The sequence below is a fragment of the Schistocerca gregaria genome, chromosome 5 (genome assembly GCF_023897955.1).
Source record: "Schistocerca gregaria isolate iqSchGreg1 chromosome 5, iqSchGreg1.2, whole genome shotgun sequence".
Classification (NCBI taxonomy): domain Eukaryota; kingdom Metazoa; phylum Arthropoda; class Insecta; order Orthoptera; family Acrididae; genus Schistocerca; species Schistocerca gregaria.
The window spans coordinates 297,135,698-297,160,363 of NC_064924.1; the positions used below are offsets into that span (position 1 = coordinate 297,135,698).

The following is a 24,666-nucleotide window of genomic DNA, read 5'->3' on the forward strand; positions in this document are numbered from 1 at the left end:
TACGTTTCATCCTAGTCTTATTGTGTGCGTTTGCCAGTACACTCGTAAAATGTCAAAACCATGATCTGATATAAGACTATTACTGTTCAACCTAAAGCACTGTACTCGTCTTCAGATGTGTCATTAAATAGCAAATGACATAACACGTCAACCATTTAAAATGACAGAGTTGACTGTATAATCTCCTCTACCGTTCCACCTGTGAAATATGATGAACACCACTCTATGCCCCTTTCAATTTAAGTAAATTTTCTTAGTTGATAAATATGACTGAGATATTCCTCTAGGCTGTCTTAGGTGCCTCAGCCATATGTAGGTATAGGGTGATATAGTTTACCAAGGCACCTTAACTGCTCTACATAAGTGGTGTTGTCATTGGAACGGTATAGGGCACCTGAGCAGGAAATTGAAGAAGGAGACGTGGACGATGTCCGTGGGACGCCCGACGAAGGTGACGCGGCAGGCGGCGCCCCACGGCTGCTGGCGCGTGTCGAAGTAGCCCGAGCGGACCTCCGCCCCCGAGTACGTGACGTCACAGCCCGGCAGCTGCGGCGCGGCGGCGGGTGGAGCCGGCGGCGGCGGCGGCCGCGGCGCGCTCGTGCCGTCCACTGCAAAACAACAAACAAGACACCGCGTTTCTAAGCTAAGGCACCCATCATAGGAGCGATAATATCATTGGCGGTATATTTACGCTAATTGTAAAACATGAGATTTCCAAGGCAGTGAAATGCAGAGCGGGCCGCCGCTGTCGCTTTCCCCTACACGACATACTACCACTGCTTGGGAAAACCTTATAAGAGAGTCCCTGATCAGAACTGCGCACTTGCAACAGACAACATACCCATTACAGAACGTGTGCCACATTGTCACCATAAATGTGAAAGACGGTTGCAGCATGTCTCCTTATTGAAACCTGTACTCGTTCAGAAATCCTAGGACTTGTTCGGAGGGCACTGACAACCATCCATAATGCGTTACCGGAATTCATTGACACTGTCAACAGGTCTGGAATACACCAAAACTGTTTTAAATATCGTTACACAAAGAAAAATAGAATGGCTTCAAGTAAGGGAATCTGGAAGGCCATCACATAGCCATGGTCGCTACACTTGTTGCCGAATATTAGTGCGACGTATTCCTGAACAGTTATGCCGGTAAACGGTTATGAGAAACATCATACAAATACGACGGTTGGTACTTTAATAGTGGCAACTACTTATTTCCAGTTCGTACAAAATGGATACGTGTTTCAAAGCTTTACTGACCTTCAAAGTAGTCACCAGCATTGTGTATAACCCGTTGCAAGCGAAGTGGATGTCGTAGGATACCTTTAACAGTGCCAGTTGTGTTGACAGTTCCAGAGTCGCGATCTATTGGCCCACGAAATTGTATCAGTTCTGAAGCGAATGCCGTGAACTGTTTCCTTCAGTACAGAAATCGAGTTGAACTCACGAGGGCTTAAGTCAGGAAGTGCAGTAGATGGTACAGCACTTAGCAGCCTAATCAGTCAAACAAATCAGTAACAGCTTGCACTGTACGTGCTTGAGCATTGACCTGCAAAATGATGGTCAGGTCCTGCAGAAAGTGTCATCACTTCTGCCTCTAAGCTGGTCGTTGGTTGCGTTCCAAAAATGAACAGCATAGCGACAGAAGTGAAGACACTTTCTGCAGGACCTGATCATCATTTTGCAGGACAATGTTCAAGCACGTACACTGCAAGCTGTTACTAATCTGTTTGACTGATGGATCTGCTAAGTGCTGTACCACCTGTTTTACTCGCTGACTTAAGCCGTCGTGAGTTCAACTCGATGTCTAAACTAATGGAAACACTTCACGGCATTCGCTTCAGAACTGCTACAATTTCGTCTGGCAACAGACCGCGCCGCTCGAACTGTCAAGACAACTGGCACTGCTAAGAATGTTCTACGACTTCAACATCGCTGGCAACGGGTTATACACAATGCTGGTGACTACCTTGAGGGTCAGTAAAACTTTGAAACATGTATCTATTTTGTACAAGCTGTAAATAGATAGTTTCCACTATTAAAGATACAACCCTCGTATTTACAACAAGAAATTATTATTAGAAAATAACAGTGTTGTAACGTTGTTATGACTGCTTTCGTGTATGTGTCATACCGAGGAAATGATCGAATTCCGGGTGTAAGTTTATTGCGAATAACCCGCATCTCGTGGTCGTGCGGCAGCGTTCTCGCTCCCCACGCCTGGGTTCCCGAGTTCGATTCCCGGCCGGGTCAGGAATTTTCACTGCCTCCTGATGGCTGGGTATTGTGTGATGTCCTTAGGTTAGTTAGGTTTAAGTAGTTCTAAGAACTAGGGGACTGATGACCATAGATGTTAAGTCCCATGGCGCTCAGAGCCATTTGAACCATTTTTTTAATTGCGAATATGCCCTTGATACGCTATGCAATACTCCCCCTTTCGTTTTTACCTATAATAATCAAACACACTGTACAATATCATACGGAAAGACGAACACCGTTCTTGCCAATGTTAATGACTAATGGCATAAACGGTTTCCACTTCTGCCAGATCCAACTTCAGATCCTAATCTAATATGAGTTGGGAAAGGGGTACAACAGTACAAAGGTCATCGAAATGTGATATGACAATACACACAGAGGGATAGACTATTAAAACTAAAGCATAGAGAAAATCATACCTAATTACTACGTACCTAGACGTCATCTGACCGAAGTTGCAGCGAAAAGTACAGACTTCGGGCAAATTTAAATAACAGAATTGCTATGCATATTGTCACGTGGATGACACCATAATCCTGTACCGTCATATATTAAAGGTTACCTGTATTTGTTCTTCTTTATACCTGCGTGTTTTAACAGTTCTAGTTTTATTTAAATTGCATTAATTGTAATAACTGAAACACACGTATTTTTAATTTTTATTTTGGTCAGCTTTTACTGCAAAATTTTAATTTATTGTAAATGTGGCTGTTCCGTGATGTTGAACTACGAGCGTGGTAACTATATTTGAATTAATTTGATATTTTGTGTTTTTATTGTAGGCTGTCACTGCAGGAAAGGTCGGGGAGACAACGACATACCAAGCAATACGGACACAACAATATTATCAGATGAAGAGCGTTGTTGCCGGTGGGAGATAGTTCTGCAACGTAGAGGACGATGGTAGATGCAGGCCACAGGGGCGGTGAGTACTTATAAATGACCGTTTTTATAGTGCTAAAAGCTATTTCGTTAAATTTTGGTTTATGCTTATTTTGAGGTAAGCAATTCAGTCCGTTTTAGCGGTAATAACTATAACGTACGTAAATAGTATGTTTGATTTGTGAATCTTTTAACATGAGTTTTGCAGCGTTTAGAGCATTAGTAAAGCTATTAAAGTCTGGTCTTCTATAGCATGTTTAAGTGGGGTAATATCGACAGATGACTATTGGACAATGTCGATTGGACGTCGATATTTACCCTGGCTCAAAACTTCAGGAAGTAATGTATTACATGTAATCTTTGATAGGGAGGACAAAAATAAATAAATCAATCAATAAACCAAAGAAGGTTAAATGGACTAGAGAAACATTGAAAAAGGCATTAAGTTTAGTGAAGTTTAGCAACGTATCGGAGGCGCTGACCATAGTAAAAATTACACATTTTGAGTGATTACCATCAAATACAGAGAAGAAATTTTGCTTTTGGAAAATATCTCCTTTTTCTCCGAAACAATAACTAGAATTAGTCAACCGTGTGACAACACTGGCACATTATACTGTACTGTGGCACTTCCTGGTTGAGTTATGACGAATGCCTATTACCTTGCCGAAAAACTGCGCCTTAAGCAAAATTTCAATTAAAATTACCAAAATATCTGGAGAACACTGTGTTTCTGGTTTTAAGAAGGGAAATCGTAAAATAAGGTGCAGAAAACCATCAACAACATGTATCAACACAGTTATAAGTTCCAGTAAAGCTGATACTGATGTATTTTTTTACGGTTTAAATCCATTTGCGAAAGTCGTATGCTGTACATATTTTGAGATATGCTAAGATAATGAAATCTGTTACTTTCTTAGATCATGAATTCTATTCCTCCTGTACTTTATACTGTTGATATTACCCTGGAAGGGTGTCGATACTACTCAGGCACTCGGGGCAGTACTTATAGATCGCAGACTTTATAAAATGTTTATATATCTCCGAAAGTATTCTACAATTTTCGATTTTTTTTGTTACATCTATATGTCTAACACTCCCGCGTCATAGAGGATGCTTTCAATCTCACAATGCTAGTGACAGAATATAAAACCAAGCGAAAAATCTCTTAAGGGAGCGGTGTTTCCCCGGCCTCCTATATATACTTAAATCTTGTTTCACGATCAGCGTTGTACCGTAGCCCATTCTCCTCTTCGTTACATTTAGAGCAGAATATGACATCTGTCAGGAGACGGAACCACTAAGCCAAATAAACATAAAATTTGACTCAGACTGTCCTTGATTTCCGTTACTCAGCGATCGAGTTGTACACTGACTCTCGCAGCAGGTGTGTCGGCTGCTGTGCGGTAGATGCGAGTACCAGACCCGATGTCGACCAGCTGTTGGTTTTTTTTTTTTCCTGCTTCGAGGAAGTGAAGAAATTATTAGAGATACTAGAGGTAAACAAAGACTATGGGCTATGGTGAATTGTACATTGGTTGAAAACAGAACTTGTATGAAGCCATTTTCTTCATAATGTCATCGTTAATCATCCAGCTAGAAGACAAAAAGGGAAAATAGGCATCACAGAATTACGTTACATGATCCTACATTACTATGTGCAGACCTTGCAACTGCATATGAATAACTGAATTATGCATAGGAACAATTATGATATCGTAGGCGATGTGTTCGTACATGCTTAAGCCGGCCAGAGTGGCCGAGCGGTTCTAGGCGGTACAGTCTGGAACTGCGCGACCGCTACGGTCGCACGTTCGAATCTTGCCTCGGTCATGGATGTGTGTGATGTCCTTACCTTAGTTAGGTTTAAGTAGTTCTAAGTTGTAGAGGACTGATGACCTCAGCAGTCAAGTCCCATAGTGCTCAGAGCCATTTTCGTACATGCTTATTAATATAGCAATGAAGTGTGTTTCAAGCCACAGTATTCATATGGATCTGTTACATCCAGTACATTAATTGGCAGGACATCATAAAATCGTTTTAAATCTTTTTTCATGTTACTAGTCGAAATATACGTTTTACAGTGATTACTGCAGCACAAACAGAGAAATAATTTAGACTTCAACAGCCTGCCCTCCCTGTTCCTTTCCACCTTGGTCGATCTCCAATGGGTCGACCATTTACACTGACCGAATATTATTTCGTCACTCAATGTGTCGTATCGGCTGCCGCACAGGAGCCGTCAACTCGGCGCGGCGTGCTACGACACGCGCGGGACACAGCGAGTACCGCTGGCGCCGCACACGATGTTAACAACTGGCGCAAGTGCACGCTGCCGCTAACCCCGCGACGACGCGTTCACTGGCGCCAGTTGTTGACATCGTGTGCGGCGCCAGCGGTACTCGCTGTGTGCCGCGCGTGTTGCAGCACACCGCGCCGAGTTGACGGCTGCTGTGTGACGGCCGATACGACACAAGGGGTTTGAGGAACTAAGGTACGCACCATTTCAGCGTAGAGAATTGGCGAAAAGTACTGGCGTCTGCGTTCTGTGACGAGGATATTGGAAAGTTGGTACAACGCTACAACAATATTCGAAGGGTCGACTATGTGGTTGAGTATCTGGAAGCTGTAGCTAACTGTTGCAAATAAAACATTTTTGATTTTCACAGCGTTTTCCGTTTCGCCGCAGATAGGAACTTACTTTCCGAATACCCCTTTTATAAGCAAGTGAAGATCTGAGGACTTATTTGAGGAGATATCGCACACTGGTAACTCCGTTTAAGGTGCGTGATGTGGCCGTAGCCGTGAGGCGTAGCCCAGGGCCCAGGTATGCAAGTCGGTGTCCACTGGGAAACGGATTCTTGAGGGAGGCGGAGGTCGCCGCTGGTAGGTAGTTACTCCGAATGAAGAACTGTGGGGCGCTGGGCACAACTGCCCGGCGTAACTTGCGATGATCACGGACTCCTCATAAGCAATACGCCGGCCTAAGTACTGCCGAGGCGGAAGTACACAGCGCGGCCTCCTTTCTGGCAAGTGACTTCCGGAGGAAAATATTCCCTTCCTCGGTGCGCCTCCCGCCGTCGATTGGAACGCTGCCAGGCGGCGGGAGTAGCTCCTGGAGTGGGGCCGTCCTGAGTTCCCGGCAACAACAAACCGCGTTGTATGTCTTGTTATTGCGCTGGCTTGGTACTTGGTACTGTTATCATCGAGCTGTCTTGTAAACGCCTGTTCAGAGGCAGATCACGCCTGAAGGTTAGACCACCTGTGGCACGTACCCCCATTGGAGTGTCTTCCGCTGTATCAGAGACCGTCCAACAAGAACACAATTTAGAGAAAGTCGAAAAAACTGTTATTGGAGGGGAACACCACGTAGATAGTAACGAGCTAGCCTGCAACAAACGGAGATGTTCAGGCAGCTGCTGCTCATAATCCTCGTGTTACTGCAAGAGAAACTGCGGGTGCCCTGGAACAAGTCAACTGAATGCAAGCTCTTTCTGTCCGTATCACGTGTAACTTCAGCAGTGCAGTAACTGTCGGCGTTGCAGATGACGCATGGAACTCGATCGTCCTGTTCTGATTCGACATAGGGACGGTTGTTTCTCTCTTGAAAGAATTCGTTCTCACTGATGAATCTATCTTTACAAATCACGGGAGGCCAAATGTCAGAAATATACGTTATTCGGCTGCTGGTAGTTCACACTGACTGACGCAGAGCTAACTTCCGACACAATGATGTGTGTACGTTTGGTGCAGGATTAATGTATGTTATGTAATCCCTCGTTAATTCAGTGAAGAAATCTTAAGGCGTTCAATTTCTTACCAGTGTGATACAGTTTACCCTATAGGACTTATCATTTGAATTTCATAGGTGCATGCAATACCAGCACAACGGGTGTTTGCCTCATTATTAGCTGGGAAAGCACTGACCCAATTCTTTCCTGGTCGATGGATAGGACATGAAGGCAGTTGTATTTCGCCTGTACGTTGTGCTGATATGAACCCATTGGACATTTTTCTCTGGAATAAACTGAATGTCGTAGTGTATGCATAAGTTCCGACGACCCAAGAGATTTCAAAAATCGTATTGCTGCTATATGTGGAACTAATCCCTCCCGTCTTTCCAAAAGTCCTTGCACCAGCAGCATAAAACTTTTATTTCGGTACAATTCAAACACTTACTCACAAATAAGGAATTGTTACAAATGATTTACTGTTCAAATGTCTCTGAGCACTATGCGACTTAACTTCTGAGGTCATCAGTCCCGTAGAACTTAGAACTACTTAAACCTAACAAACTTAGGTACATCGCTCACATCCTAGCCCGAGGCAGGATTCAAACCTTCATACCTACATTTCCTGTTTTGCAAATCGATTGAGTTTTTTAGGCGCACTTTTTTCCATGTTTGGGAGAAACTAGAGCAGAAATGTTCCCGTAATTAATTGGTGAACCGTTCTTAGATGCCACCTCCGCCTTTCAGCTACTATATCGGTCCAACCACGTGGAGTCTCTTCCACATAAGACTTGACCGGTTTGATGTTCACAACCAGAAAACCCAAAGCGGACTTTGAAGTGTATACCGCTGTTGAATTCCTTTCTTTCTCAACTACGGAACTAGGAGCAGAGATTGCTACACTTCCTCTTTTAAACATGATGTTGTTACGCATATCGCTGTATCTAATGTTGCTATTAAAAGAGACAAATATAATATGTAGTGAGGACGTTTGCACAAATTAAAACATAATTACAATTTCTTAAACGGATCAAGAAATAACTGAGGTGAACAGCTTAGCGGAGTCACCCGATAAATTAATCAGATATACGTGGTGAGTCACGTAACATTACCGCTGGATATATTTCGTAAACCACATCAAATACTGACGAATCGATTCCACAGACCGAACGTGAGGAGAGGGGCTAGAGTAATTGGTTAATACAACAACAAAAAATGCACGGAAGTCTGTTTTTTAACACAAACCTACGTTTTTTTAAATGGAATCCCGTTAGTTTTGTTAGCGCATCTGAACATAGATACAAATACGTAATCAGTGCCGTTTGTTGCATTGTAAAATGTTAATTACATCCGGAGATATTGTAACCTAAAGTTGACGATTGAATACCACTCCCCCGCTGTTCGATCGTGTATATCGGAGAGCAACGAATTACATAGGGATACAAACGGAACGGTGATGGACCTTAGGTACAGAAGAGACTGAGACAGCACATTACGTCCACATGCTAACACCTTTAATTGGTCTTTTTCACTGACGCACATGTACATTACCATGATGGGTGAGGTACACGTACACACGTGGTTTCCGTTTTCAATTAAGAAGTGGAATATAGTGTGTCCCGACATGTCAGGTCAATAGATGTTCAATGTGGTGGCCATCATTTGCTGCACACAATTGCAATCTCTGGCGTAATGAATGTAGTACACGCCGCAGTACATCTGGTGTAATGACGCCGCAGGCTGCCACAATACGTTGTTTCGTATCTTCTGGGGTTGTAGGCACATCACGGTACACATTCTCCTTTAACGTACCCCGCAGGAAGAAATCCAGAGATGTAAGAGCAGGAGAACGGACTGGCCAATTTATGCGTCCTCCACGTCCTATGAAACGCTCGTCGAACATTCTGTCAAGGGTCAGCCTACTGTTAATTTCGGAATGTGCAGGTGGACCATCATGCTGATACCACATTCGTCGACGCGTTTCCAGTGGGATATTTTCGAGCAACGTTGGCAGATCATTCTGTAGAAAAGCGATGTATGATGCATCTGTTTAGGCCCCTGCAATGAAGTGAGGACCAATAAGGTGGTCGCCAATGATTCCACATCATACATTTACAGTCCACGGTCGATGTCGCTTTTCCTGTCTGAGCCAGCGAGGATTGTCCACGGACCAGCAATGCATGTTCCGTATATTCAGTGCCCCGTGGTTTGTGAAACCCGCTTCATCGGTAAACTGGTAGAACTGCAACGCATTCTCTGTTAACGCCTATTAACAGAATTAGCGACACATGAAACGGGTGAAAGCGGTGACGATGCAGTATGCGCATGACACTACTTTGACACAGTCCACCGGCTTTCGCATTGTCCCGTGTACTCATGTGTGGGTTCGTGACAACAGCAGCTAACACACCAACTGCACCCGCTTCTTCTGTTAAGGGCCCGTGACGGACCCGTTTGCGTGCTACGACCATACCTGTTGCATACAGTTGGTGGTAGATGTTTTGCAATGTGCGGCACGTTGGATGCTCCCTGTCCCGGTACCGTTCTGCATACACCCTGCAGGCTTCAGCTGCGTTTCGTCAACACTAGCCGTAGATGAGTATCATCTCCGCCTTTTCAGAGTTCGAATACACCATGGTCACAGTTCCTACAACACTTCACTATCACAGACATCTGGGAACGCGGTGTACTACAGTTAGTCTGCGTGCGGAGACGAATGCAAAATAACAATAGCAGCAAGCGCTACATGCGGGCACTGCGACAGCTAGACCAAACCACAACAGTGGACTACAGCCACACTCGCACACACGGTCGTCATCGTAAACATATCCCTGCAGATGCTGCTCGCCGACCGTGACCCGTGTTTGTTACAACACGCAACTGAACGTCGGAGGTTTCAAGCGTCAACTTTAGGTTACAATATCTCCGGATGTAATTAACATTTTACAATGCAACTAACGGCACTGATTACGTATCTGTTTATATGTTCAGATGTGCTAACTAACGTGGCTCCATTTAAAAAAAACAACGTAGGTTTGTGTTAAAAAATATACTTCCGACATTTTTGTACGGTTTGTATTAAATAATTACACTAGCCCCTCTCCTCACATTCGGTCTGTGGAATCGGTTCCTCAGTATTTGATGTGGTTTACGAAATATATCCACCGGCAGCGTTAGGAGACTCACCCTGTATACATTGGTGTCCAAAATTAATGCAACAAATAGAAATTTGGCAAGGTGGGGTTTAATTTGCCAAAAAAACAATATAATCAGGTGATAGTGAAGAAGAAATAATATAAAAAAATTCACAACGTAAACAACTAGAACATGCATAACGGTACACAAAAATGTCCTCCCTTTTTTCCAATTTCACGGATTTACACACACATTCCGACAACTGGTTAATGCGCTCAAAATGGGATGTGACCTCCTCTGGCAGGAATACAGGCCTGACAAATGACGTGGCATGCTGTGAATGATGTCATTAACTTCACGCTGAGGCAATAATGCCCTTTTTTCTTGCAGCGCTGCACGCAAGTGTTGGAGAGTGTTTGGTGGATGCTGACGTGATTCAACCCGTATCTCTAGTGCATCCCAGACGGACTCTATGGGATTCAAATCGAGAGAGCGAGCAGTCCACGCCCTGTGTGCAGTATCTACCATTTCCAGGAAAACATCAACCACCCGTGCTCTATGAGGTCGAGCATTATCGTTCAGGAATACGAAGTCTGCGCTCACAAAACGTCGCATCAGACGCACATGAGGTCTCAAGATCTCGTCATAATACCTGACGGCAGTTAAACGCTGCTGATTTAACCGTACATTTTCACGAAGAGATGTTTACGTGGTCTACATAATCCCTGCTCACACTATTAGGGATCTTCCTCGATATGTCTCTTCACATTAGTTGGGTCCCGAAATCGTGTTCCACGTTCCCTCCAGGCGCGAATCCGTCGAGAATCACTGTTGAGACCAAATCGGAACTCATCTGTGAAAAGAACGTTGGCCCACTTTTCGACCGTCGAGGTGGCGTGTTGACGGCTTTACTCTAGACGTTCCCTTCTGCGAAGACACGCCGTAAGTAAACAGACAGCAGGTCTCTAACAATAAAGGCCACTCTGTTGTAATCTTCTGTACACTATTTGCCTCGATACAACACGTCCAACGGATACTGCAAAGTCAGATGCACTACTAAGGCGGTACCGTCGTGCCCTTACAGCCAAATAACGGTCCACTCTTTCTGATGTCACACGTAGTCGGCCCTTTCCTGGTCTCCGGGATACAGTTTCGATCTCTATAAACTATCGTCACACCCGTAAAACAACAGAACGCTTCACATTAAGCCATCGTGCCACGCCAATATGCGACTGTCCTGCTTCCATTCTTCCCAGTGGGCCTGGTAGGCGTCTGTGCCATACTACACCGTCTGTGAATGTGTACATAGTGACTTTGTATGTGAGACTACCCGGCAAATTCTACCCCCAACGTTGGAGCGGTTGTCCGTTGACAGAATGCCATCTTCCGTGCAGGACACGATCGCACGGACACCTGTTGACAGTTTGTATGATTACATTGTGAATTAAACACAGGAAGGGGAAATAGTGGTTAGTTGATTTAATTTTATATAACAGTTTCCTTAATTACCTAAGATTCAGATTAGTGTCTGTACTGTATTTACTTTTATGTAGCCGGCTTTTACATGCATTTTTCGATTCTATGTGGCGAGCCTCTAGAATTCTTTCAGTTTCTTGTGACTCGTAGACACATAGACAACGAAATACAGAATTTTGAATGAAGCCGTGAAGCATCCTGGGATAACCGAAGTGGTTAAGGTGACCATTCGCGACAGACGGGGAATCAGAATTCGAGTCTAGGTTCGGCAGAAATTTTCAACGTCGTTTTCGCATTACACAGCTGAATTTTGTCTATATTCGCAACTGCAACTATATTTCACGTTTAACTCGCTCTTTTCCCGTCACGATACATACAGAAAATTGCAACCTGCCACCCACGCTATGAAGGAGTGGTCTAGCGCGGTTGCCACCTCCTGCTTTTACAGGAAGTGACGAACTGTGCCGCTGCACACAGCATAGCTTGCAGCGCAGGGACCGCTACAGGCCGCGATAGTTGATGCTCCGTGCTTGATATAGTCATAACGGTCACAGTTATTGAGAAATGCCCCGTTTGGTATCCATTTGCGGAGAACATCTTCAGTAGAGTTTCGATGATTCTATAAACGTCCAATTAGTCACACCAGGTGGCCTGGGTGATTCAACCCAGGTAACGTATGAACAATACCTTTACAGGAGATACCATTTCCCTTGAATATGCCCTCGCAGATGATAACGAAAGTTTTGATTTCTCCAAGGATCTCATTTGACGACGGTACAACGGCCCGAGATGACGTAATGTGTTATCAAGGCTAGCAAGAATAAAGTAAACTCGCAAAATGAATTCTGTAGGTTTGTTAAAATAATGGGAACAACCATTACTGGCAGAAAATTCGTGGAAACGGACATTAAGACCAATCGATCGCAGCAACGAAAGACGACCTGAAACCAAAAGTTTGATGTTCTGTGACATTTATTAACTCGTAAACCAGCTTTCAACTTGTCACATCTTCATCAGATGCCAATGGAATGTCCAAATCATAAAATGGTGTGACATTAAGAGATATTAGTGATACAGATTAGCGTACCTACAAACGAAAACATGAAATAGAGAAAATACGGTAGAAAAGGTTGCATTTCACAAATGGATAATACTGTTTATCTCATTTTTGTAACTTAAACCATAACTTTATTTACTAGAGGGGAAGAATTAAGAGTTCGCTGAATTAAAACTAAGCTACCATTCTGTGTCTATGAAAGTAATGTTGGTCAATCAGTCAGAGCCGTAGCAATCAGGTTCTCTCAACATGATAGAAGCTGCAGATTGGGAATGACATTTTCTTTCCTGAACATATTCCTATAGAAAGTCATATGACGTACATTGTTAAGAAAAAGCAGGAAGAGAACTATTGTGGAAATGGTTTAAACCAAGGAACAAGTGATCCCAAATGGTAGCCTATGTTTAAAGGAATGAAGTTTTCCCACTGCATTACATTTAGTGTCAGTTGTGGATGTGTTGCAATAATGTAATCTGCTTAATTATCTGTTTTGTCATATTTAGCCATTTATTTCGTGATTTTTAATAGGTTGCCTTTCTTTGTAAGAAAGCTTGATAATAGTCTCCAAAACATTGACATGATGCACCATTAAACTTTAATTCCATAACGATAATATAAAACTTACTACCCTTGCAGAATCATTAAAGTAACCTCTAACAAATTCTGCTTGTAACAGGAAGAAATTGACCGAAAACTCTCAATACTTCGCTTACTTGTACAGGAAGTCCTAATTACTCAAATTTCTTCTGATCTGCCACTACAGCTTCTATATTATGTGTTACTGGAATCCAAATCATTTAGTATACTGGATGAGACGGTTAACCAACAAGGGGAGGGAGTTAAGGCTCGAAATACTTGCTTATTCAGCTCCCAGCAGTGCCTTGAACCTCTACTGGTTGAGAGGAGGGACGGGAACGAGAGAGCAGGGGCATGACTACGTAATGAAGTCAAGGTCAAAGTCAAAGGTCAAAGGTAAAGGTAAAGCTGAAACGTCAAATCTATCCCAGATTCAGCACTACATAGTTGCTTCACTATACATCGAAGAAGTAGGGGAGAGTTTTGCAGTATCGACCAGCTTACAACGCAGGCGATTATTGTGATTTTCCTTTCCGCCTCCAGATGGCAGATGTGTACAATAAGCAACTGCAAGGCTGTGTGTTTATCCTTGTGCACTGGAAACGGATATCTTTCTCATTTTTTCAGTGCTTTGTCTGCTCTGAGTGCCTCACGGTGAGTGCTTATAATCTGTGGCCTGCTGTAATCGTTTTAAGTTATAGATTAATTTCGTTTCTAGGTTACGGTTATCTATGTTATACATGAAATAACAACGAACAAATGTTTCATGATAGCGTTTATAAAAAAAAAAAACCTAAAATATAAATTGATCCTACGGCATGTTTGTGGAGCAGTACCGGTCACTCGACTGTCTTTCAATTTCGGCCAGCAGAAATAACCACTAACAAATGTTTCATGATAGCGTTTATAAAAAAAAAAAAAACATAAAATATAAATTGATCCTACGGCATGTTTGTGGAGCAGTACCGGTCACTCGATTGTCTTTCAATTTCGGCCAGCAGAAATAACCACTAACAAATGTTTCATGATAGCGTTTATAAAAAAAAACATAAAATATAAATTGATCCTACGGCATGTTTGTTGAGCAGTACCGGTCACTCGATTGTCTTTCTGTTTCTGCCAGCAGTAATTTCAGTTCTTAAATTCTGCAGTCTTCTTTATACTTCTTTTCAGACTGACATGGCAGAAAATGAGAAAAAAGTAAGAGGGAAATGGGATGAAGTGTGCGCGAAGATGGCTTTAAGGTTTTGTCTAACTAAAAGACCGCGAGAGAGGCAGCTTTACGTTTTGTGTTCCGCGAAATACGCTTGCAGATAAAATAAGAACATTTGAACAAGGTAATTCCGTAGGATTAAGTGGCCAGATGGGCAAGGCATGGAGAAACATAACTAGTGCATTACATGAGAGACGTAGAGGGTAGGTTGATGCCCCTGAATGAATTCTAGCAACTTACATTTGCTTTGTGTGAACATCTCTTCAGGTCACTAAAGCGAATAAGGTTGCTGGAAAGAATTTTACCATTATTTCATGTCGAGATATACTGATCTCTCTCTAAGAAAACCAGAATGTACAGGCTACATAAGAGAGAACTAAACATTGGAGGACTCGCTGATATATTAACAGTAAGTTAGTAAGTTCCCTTGCTTATATGTTACTTCAATAACTATTAGTGCAGTGCACCATTAACAAGCGATATTATCTGAGAGGACAAAAGACAATGGCTCACACTGCAACACACTTGCTACAAGCCTTGTAACTGTAGATTTTCCATGTAATTACGTACTATAAATAAAACATAAGGATCATTGAAGTGCGCAATTCATAGAAAACGTCTTCATGTAAGAAACCGGGATAGTAATATTCCGATTAACCGTTATATATACACAATAAAGTAAAAAAAAAAAACTTAAGATGGACCATTCTCCACGATTATCTCCTAATAACAGAAATAACAGGTGGACTGAGAAGTGGAATAAGAATCCACAAGGAAAGAATGTCACTCACAATATTGCCTGACGATATTGCTTTCCGCTGCGATGATGAGAAAGGACAACGTGCTCCACGGACTAGTGGAGTAAAGAAATATGTGAAAATCACCCACTAGGAGAAGAGATAGATGAAAGGACATTTGTAAAGACGTCAGAACATCTGCCATTGTGTAAGAGAGAGATGGCGAGGGCAAAAACTTTTGGGGAAGACAGACTGGAATAAATCCAGGAAACAGTCGTAGTGGTTTGATGTAAGTTACTCTGAGGTCAAGTGAGAGGTCTTCTTTGCGTGCCACATCAGTCAGAAGTCTGTAGAAGGTCTCCTCCTCCTTCCCTACAAAGGAGTCATATGGCGAATACATTTAAGAAAAGCAGAAAGATGAGTATAGAGGAAATGATTCAAATCAGGAAACAGGTGAATCAGAAAGCTAGCTTAACTTTAAAAGAAGAAAGTGTCCCCATTATGTTAACTATCTGCAGAAACTCTCAACACCCCCTTCCCCCTCGCTTCCACACCCAAGATACAGCTAATATTCGAAATTCCACAAACATATTCAGGTTTTATATATGCAAACATTTAGCTGTGGCTGAATGAAACTTCGCATGGTGTGGTTCACTTTTAAAGTCCGAAATCTTCTCAGTTTTTCCCACCTTTTAGGGAATCAGGTGTTTTGTTTCCGTGGTGTTTGTTCGACCTTTATTTTGTGAACGTTTTGCTTTTTGTTTCCTTACGTACTGGCTACGGCGTCAAAAACTCTCCTCGTCTTGTATTGGCACTTCCTTACAGCTTCTCTCCCAGTGTCTAGATGACATGGGTTCAGGACTTCCATTCCTTGCAGTGGGCCGAAATATTCCACGGCATACGCGCAGGAGAAGCCATTCAGTATATTGGCCGTCATGTATCTCGCGAAATCAAATTCAGAGAGATTACAGCTCAGACGAGGAGTACCAACAATCGTTCTTCCAGTGCACTCTAACAGAAAATAGGTGAAGTGACAATCGTTCACAAAGAATCTTCCACCGTACAGAATAAGCTGGCTTATTGAGTATACATGCACACTGCTGAGCCAAAAGAATCCGACCAATGAAGTTAAAAATATTCTATGTTGTTAGAACGCCTCATATTTTTTTCTATATGACCAATGTTTCGTCCCCTCTGCTGGGATCTTCTTCAGAATCTTGAGGTGTCCACTAATGACTGTACAATGTCGAAGACCCGTGTTGGTTTTAAAGGCCAGTAGTGTATATACCGCCAGAATCTCGCGGTGCACCTGTCTGTATGCCCACAAAAATTGTACTGTCCCGTTCACCTGAAGTTTCAGTGTGTCTGCAGTTGCCTCTTTATTTCAATCGCACATTGTGGAGCACCTGTTATCCGTACCGCAACTGAACTGTTCCTTATAAAAGAGAGTTTTTACGCTCTTATGCGGGAGAAATGGGATTATTGGCCAGATCTGAGATTGGTGGACCATCGTCATTAGTTGGAAAGGGTTTTCCCGCACTTATCCTGGAAAAAAGTTATTGGTTAAAATCCGTCCTGTTGTTATTGATGGGCCGTCGTCTTTGGCTAGAAGCGAAACGGGCAGAGCAAGAGAGGGGGAATTTTATCCAAAATATTATTGTACGCAGAGGTGTCTTCCAGGGCGGAAGACCACTTCGCACCACCACCTAGCCCAGAAGCAAGCAGTGCTCAACATTCTGTCCTTCCGTCCCCTCCGTGTCGACAAAGACTGGTGGTAATCGGAGACGGATTTTGTAAAGAAAGCAATGAAAGCCAACGGCTGAGTCTGTCCATAAACAGGGCTTCTAAGCGAAATGTGAATTATGATATAAGGGATTACGAGGAAACGCCTTCTCACCCGTTTGATTCTGAGATCACTGATAGCATAAGCAGAATTCTAAGGAAAAATTATATTCAGACTTCAGTTTTCAGTTTAAACAAGCCAAAAGATTGTTCCTACGAAAAATGGCTCCTGATTGCCTGCACACTGCCAACGTCTGTGTAATGGCATGTTGCTGCTTGAGGGTGTATATAGGAGAAACTGGAAGGACTGCTAAAGAACGTACTAAGGAACACGAGCGCCACACACGGTTAAAACAACGTATAAAATCAGTGGTAGTGGAACATTAAGAGAACTGTGGCGATGACGTAGATTTGAATAACGTCCATGTTCTGCCTAAGAAAACCCACATTTTTACAAGAAAATTCGGAGAAGAAATTGAAATGTCTAAGAATGCATTTAATTTCAATATGTCCAAATGCTTCCAGCATCGTGGCTCCCCGCCATCAAGGAAGTGATGCACGGCCGCGGTGTACGAGCAATACGAACAACGACCTGGAAGCGACCTCTGCGGACCATAATATTTAGAATAAACATTCCCCCTCTTTTGATCTGTCCGTTTCGCTTCTAGCCAATGACGTAGGCCCACCGATAGCAACAGGAGGAATTTTAGCCAGTAATTCTTCTCCAGGATAATGACAATGGTCCACCAATGGTAGCCACAAAAGATTTAGCCAACAACTACTTTCTTCGGCATTAATCCGCGAATACTTCACTTACTATGGAATGACGACGGACCACCAAAGTTAGCCACAAAATGTTATCCAGTAATCCCACATCTTAGGTACAAGAGTGGGAAAAATCCCATTTATAAGAGAACTTGCCACAGTTCTCTGTCGCTGTTCAATCAGCAGTGGACACAAAATGATCTTGAAGAAACCCCAGCAGAGAAGTCGAAACGTCGATCGTTTAGAAGAAACATAACGTGGCCTAACGACCCAGTGATAATGGCCACGAAAGCCAGCAAATTCACATAAAATATGACAAACATCCTCCAACTTCATCCTGGTAACTTTGTGGGCACAGGACGCGATACAGAAGCTATACAGTCAGAGCTGAGATGAGTGGAAATCTTTATAGCCAGGATATTCCATTGACATAAGCTACTCTGGCAGAGGTCAGATCGTTATGGTCGGACGACGCCTGTAAACATATTAGAGACGCCGGAGGTGCTTGGTTGTTCGAAGGCTTCTGTCATGAGCAGAACGCTGGTATCACGAGTAGGAGACAAAGCATGGAGCGTCTACATATCATCACTGAACGTGGAAGCGGGAGGTTTATCCTGCCAAAGAAGTAGGATGGACGGATATTTGTGGCAGACGCCGTTAGATAGTGATACGTATATGCGGGAAATCCGTAGTGGACATTCTCATTCTTCCCTAACGACGTCATCAGTTACGATCGCAATAGTCACACGATCGTCGAGACTGAACCACTGGTCGTAGAACAGACGTTGCTTGGTTGCATGAATGATGTTTCTAGTTACACCACGTCAGTGGTCGTGTTTGGCTATGACGACATCCAAGCGAATGGCTCCTGGAGACATGCGCTGTGACACGGATACAGGGAGGTCGCGTGAGTAATAAGCTATGAGGGACATAAATCTGAGATTCAATGGGCACTTGCGGTAGTTATTGGAGACACAATGACCACAGGACGATCATTATTTAATACCAAGTGCATCAAGCTCGATATATTCCCAGAAAGGATACTGTCGATGTCACGAAGCCAAATTCGAGCTATAAGAGTTTCAGGAGCAAGACAGTGAACTCACTATGATCTCTTGACCACCACATTATGCAGAACTGAAGATGATGGACCACACCTTGGCCTTGTCAGGTGCCAGCTCGGCGGTCTCAAACCAGCAGGAAGTAATTACGGGAATCATGTTATACCTGCGTAAGACGTTGATATTTTGAGACGTTGAAATCGATATAATACCTAGTGTGAATATCTTTGTACGTATTGTTATCTTTGATGCTGTTTTGTGACTTTTGGCGGGGAAGCGTACAGAGTAGTCTAGTTTTTGTGTTGAATATGAACAGTCTTGCTGGAAATGAAAAGATGAGTCTTAGTTGTGGACAATGAAAAATGGTGTGAACTTTATTAACAGCAGTAACGGCTGCAAAATTGTATGATGAAGTAATGTTTTGAACATGCGAAAGTATAAAAAGTTTAATAATTGTGAATTTTTGTAAAAAGTGAGTGTCAGGAATTATTTTCAAGTGACTGTTGTTTAAAAAAAGTATGAAGCACATTGCAATGAAAAATATAGATCATCAAATTAATCCTGAAAGATTGTCTTCATAAATTCTTCAGGTCGGCGTAATTAACATCCGAGTGCCTTTCGCACCAAAAGCGATAGTCATGCTGCCAAGACAACATTTTTAATTATGAGTCAAAGCCAGAGCGAGATCGTCATTGGATTGCAAATACAAGATAAGTGATATTATTTTTAAATTTCTTCACTGACTGTAATCAATTGATGTAGAATTACCTGCCACTTTATAGACCTTTTAGTTGCGCAATGAAAAGATCATACTTTGAGTGCGCAACATGATAATTTTTGAACAAATTGACAGTTAGTGGAGGTATTGTTATAAGTTGTTCGTGTTTTTTGAAATGATCGGTAAATCCAGAGTGCGGGAGAATTCGTCCTATTCAACTACCGCAGACTGTATGAAGAAGTGATACTCCCCTTGGTGTATGGAGCTCGTCTGAGGACGCTTGAAACAGGTTTCCTTCCCGTTTACGATCACGTTTATGCATATGTTCATCTTGCTGTGTGACCTAGTCCACAATACCACAAGAAACTGGCGGTTAGTCCGCAGCTCGTGGTCGTGCGGTAGCGTTCTCGCTTCCCAAGCCCGTTTCTTGGGTTCGATTCCCGGCGGGGTCAGGGATTTTCTCTGCCTCGTGATGATTGGGTGTTGTGTGCTGTCCTTAGGTTAGTTAGGTTTAAGCAGTTCTAAGTTTTAGGGGGCTGATGACCATAGATGTTAAGTCCCATAGTGCTCAGAGCCATTTGAACCATTTTTGAAACTGGCGGGAAACCGTCGTACACAAGCTGCCAAAACAATTGTCTCCAGAGATCTACTATAGTGTGTGTGTGTGTGTGTGTGTGTGTGTGTGTGTGTGTATGTGTGTGTAGCTGCTGAAGAGGTTGTACATGGTACATAGGTACATGGTATTTCGCCTGAAGAGACTGTTGGCACCACTTGCTTCCACTCCTCCCTTCCTCGCCTGCCCCTCACAGGTAGGGGTACTGGTTTTCCAGGCCTGTTCTAATCTGTCGCTGATGATACTCAAAGATATCCATCTGCTGACAATGATACACTGTTTCCAGTCTGCAGAAATCAGATGCAGACGGACAAAAGACTGAAGAACGTGACGCTTCCTGCAAGCCATTAAACGCGTTTCTCCGAAAGACTGCCTCTCCACCCACCCCCTGCAACAACAACGAAACATCATAGATCACGAACTGAATGGTCAACCGCTGCGTGCTTTTAAACGTTCTGAAACAGCCAGCACTGTCTGGAAGTAGTTCTCGAGTGAGTAAAATCAGCCACACGTAGAAAAACAATGTCATACGTCTTGTGCAAATGAGATACATCTGGATTTATATATCAGTCGTCTCACTTTGTGCCGAACAGCCTACACTGCCCCTGACAGGTGCAGAGGAGTGTCCGCTCCCACTAGCCTCTGCAATGCATGCGCTACAAAAGTCATCGCTCGTGATTATTCCAATTCTTCATGTAAACTGTCCAAACGCTGCCTGGTAGACGTTTCAACGCTCCACTATACCTAATCATAGCTGTGTGTGTGTGTGTGTGTGTGTGTGTGTGTGTGTGTGTGTGTGTGTGTGTGTGTGTGTGTGTGTGTGTGCTCCAGCATACTTTGGGAATCGAGAAATTCCGCTCCTCATATGGTTCAAATGGCTGTGAGCACTATGCGACTCAACATCTGAGGTTATCAGTCCCCTAGACTTTGAACCACTCAAACCTAACTAACCTAAGGACATCACATACATCCGTGCGTGAGGAAGGATTCGAACCTGCGACAGTAGCATCATCTCGGTTCCGGACTAAAGCGCCTAGAAACACTCGGCCACAACAGCTGGCCGCTAGCCATAGGGAATGCCGTCTTTATCCTCGCTATTTAGGCACACCCACATAAGTAAACTGCTTTGTTGAGAATGCTGTAGATACATCTGTGGGTGTTGAAGCCTGCTTTGGACAGAATATGCACACACAATGGTTTGGGGATCTTGGTGTTGAAAGAGAGGCATCCCTGCGTCACAGACGGTGGAGGTGTAGCTGGTGGAGGAATTTTACTCAGGTCACTCGCTTCTCGTGGAATAACACATTCCATGTCTGCCCGAAGTGTCTCAGTTTAACACAGCTCAACTGCTGTAGTGTTTGCTCATTTATTTCCAATAGTGATTTAATCACCATGAACGCTCATTTGCTGCATGAAGCTTCCATCACGTATTCTCCAGGAGTGATTCTTGAGCTTGCCACGACGAAGATTGTACCGACAGACCTTACCTCACATCCTTGTTAATGGTGCTGCCTTACGGTTTTAAAATGAATACTGTGAGGGTAACAGTGTAAATAGTAGCTACCAAGTAGATGTAATCTAGTGGTGTGAACTTATGCTTGACACAATGAATATTGGACCGAGAACACTATATCTTGCATTGAATGTACTACAAAATAAGCATTCAATGTCATCCAAATGTCTTTAGGCATATAGTGCACACTACAGCAAGTAGAAGATTCCTTCAATAACGTAATCCTGGTAGGACCAAACGACAACACGGTAACCAATAGATAGGGAACATACGACGATGGGCAGATCTGTTTTTGTTGTGAAACCAGTGTGTCTTAAGATTAGAAAGACATTAGAAAAATAGTGGCAATGACTATTTTACGCTATGAGTGCATCCTGGTTTTGTTCTTACAGGAAGAAGAAACACTGTAATAACATCATTCAACTACTGAGGTCCGTGCGAGGTAGCCGATCGGTCTTAGGCACCTTGTCAAGATTCGAGAAAATTCCGCAATCGGAGGTTCGAGTCCTGCCTCGGACATGCGTGTGTGTGTTGTCTTTAGCGTAAGTTACTTTAAGTTAGATTAGGTATTGTGTAAGCACAGGGACCGATGACCACAGCAGTTTGGTCCCATAAGACCTTACCACAAATATAAAAAACCATTGAGGAAAAACAAACTTCCACAAGAATGATGCATGTGTCCTCACTTCGAAGTGTAGATACAGACTAAACAACATAAAACCCGTCTTGCATCCCCTCCCAGGTCTCCTCATCCCTCTCTTCCTCCTACCCCCCACCCCCCCTTACCAATAGGTAGGGATGCAAGTTTACCAGGCTCGCTCTAATCTGTCGCTGATAGTACACATTATGGCCCATCCACTGCAGGTGTTCAGCTTTGGCTGGTTTTGGATTGACAATGATATACTGCTACAAGGGCACAGGTGGACCTACCTGTGGGAAGGAGTCTGCTTTCACAGTCCTGTTCTAACATCTCGCTGATGTTACACAGAGAGATCGATCTCTTGATGATACTCTGATATGGTCGGTATTGGGTTGGAAATGATACACTGTTTCAAGTCTGCGGACATCAAATGTATTTCTAGGAAATGCCATCCCCCAGAACCATAACGAATTACTTAACGATTTGTCATGGATGGGGCAAAGACAACTACCTGGAAGTAGAATGGCCAGCAGCATGATACAGTCCTTGGCTACATCTCAGGAAGAGGCAGCTTCAGCTTCTCCACTAGCCACTGGGGTGGGGATCTTCATCAGCAAAAACTGAGGTTGCTGTAAGCAGTCTCTATTCAACACGATGGTGCCGTCTGTCGCCACAGCAGCTGCTGTCACCAGCCACTTCTGATAGCCTCCTACCTTCCGTGGTCTCAGGATTAGTGTCTGTGGAAGCCTCATAAATACATTGTCATGCATGTGGGTATTACGTACGTTTCAGATGCACAAACATCGATACAGAACAGGTGCTTTCAGGCTATCTATTTGTATGTCAGGAAAGAAACACAGCCATTTTTGTGCCTGACACCAAGCTACAATTCGCATCTCCTCCCCTCTCCCCATAATTCCACCACATCCAACAGAGTAAAACTACAAACTCCATCTATGGTACTGTTGTTGATAGTGGATATGCAAAATGCTTACATCTGGGTAGTATAAGAATTTATCTGGTACATGTATTAACCTTGTTCATGGATACTATGTATAAAATAGATAAAACATCCTAAATGAATCGAAAACTTCACTATTTTGGCATGAAAACTACCGATCACATGAGAATGTCAGTGTTATTTCGGAACATCCATTTTTCTGAAAGAGAGAACATCCTATCTACAAAAACATTCAATCTATCAAAACATCTGTGCTATTAGTTGTTCAGCGATAGAAATTTTCTGTGGAGTAGATGTATCTTACGTCAACGTACCTCTTACAAGCGACCACCTATCAAATAAACACGTTTGTTATGATAATAAGACACCCATAGTTCCACGAAAACAGATGCAACCGATTTCTTTTAGTCTCATTGACAAATTGGTATGGCTGAGAGCATTCCTCATGTTTAAAATTAATGTTTGCGGATGTCTCATAACTAAATTGTCGACGAGTATTACATGAATTTCAGACACGTGAAATATCACTGGAGAACAGTATCTTTTATGCTATCTATTTGCAAGTTGGAAAAAAAACTAAAGTCAGTTTTAGAGTCAACAGCAAGATGCACTTCGTCTCTCTCTCTCTCTCTCTCTCTCTCTCTCTCTCTCTCTCTCTCTCTCCCTCTCTCTCTCTCTCTTCCCTCGTAATTTTTACAACATCCAATGGAGTAAAACTTTGAACTGTGAGAAAACTTTGCTGACATCAGCTGGTAGACAACTCAATCATATTTTTACTCCATCTCTCCCTTCCAGTGTATAGAAAAAATTACCGACTGCTTGTTGGCATCGAGAGCATGTGACGATCCCATTAAATATACATTTGTTGGTCCTGTGGAGCTGGTATCCTGTGATCGAGTTGCTTCCAAAGACCTGCGGAAAGTTTTGTCACCTGTACTGGAAGAAGACCAAAACACACAGACTATCAATCAGGAAAAAGGTTCCTACATTGCAGTTTTGTAAGCAGTTTGACAGAGTACTTTTTTCTGCTCTAACACAGCCAAGCAGTGTTTGACAAGTGCTTTGTACACCGTCATACATTCTGCTTCCATACCATTACTCTGAGGTCTATGCAGATGTTCAACTGGCATTAACACGTTTCAGTGCATTGGTTCTCACAGAAAGCTTGACATTGCATGGTGTATGTTGTGTTGCTCCCATAAAACACACATAGTGATGGAAACAAAAGAGAGGTCAGTGTTTATTAGACATAAATGTGGAATATATTGCAACATTTCCAAACCAGAAGAGGGTTTGCAACCTTATGGAGCTTTTCCTAAAAGATGTCTGAAAGTGATGACCTATACATTTTCTCTCAGGTACCACAGTGTTGGAGTAACACATGTTTCGGTGTTCTGATTTCGAAGAGACCAAAGAGCATATTGCACTCAGGTACATGATCACTTTTATGGTTTCCTAGGTCAACCTGACGTCCAATCTTTGGAAACCATGTCTTTAATTTTTATGGCTAACTACGCATAATCACATAAGGATCATGGTACA

The 24,666-nt window shown here is 43.0% G+C and overlaps 1 protein-coding gene across 1 annotated transcript in view; it reads right to left on the reverse strand.

Annotated features, from left to right (window-relative positions):
• The window catches only part of LOC126272741 (uncharacterized), a 453,259-nt gene that overhangs the window by 80,353 nt on the left and 348,240 nt on the right, over positions 1-24,666 (reverse strand). Inside the window, exon 10 of the mRNA XM_049975798.1 lies at positions 395-608. Coding sequence (XP_049831755.1) covers positions 395-608 — 214 coding nt within the window. The remainder of the gene's footprint in view (positions 1-394; positions 609-24,666) is intronic.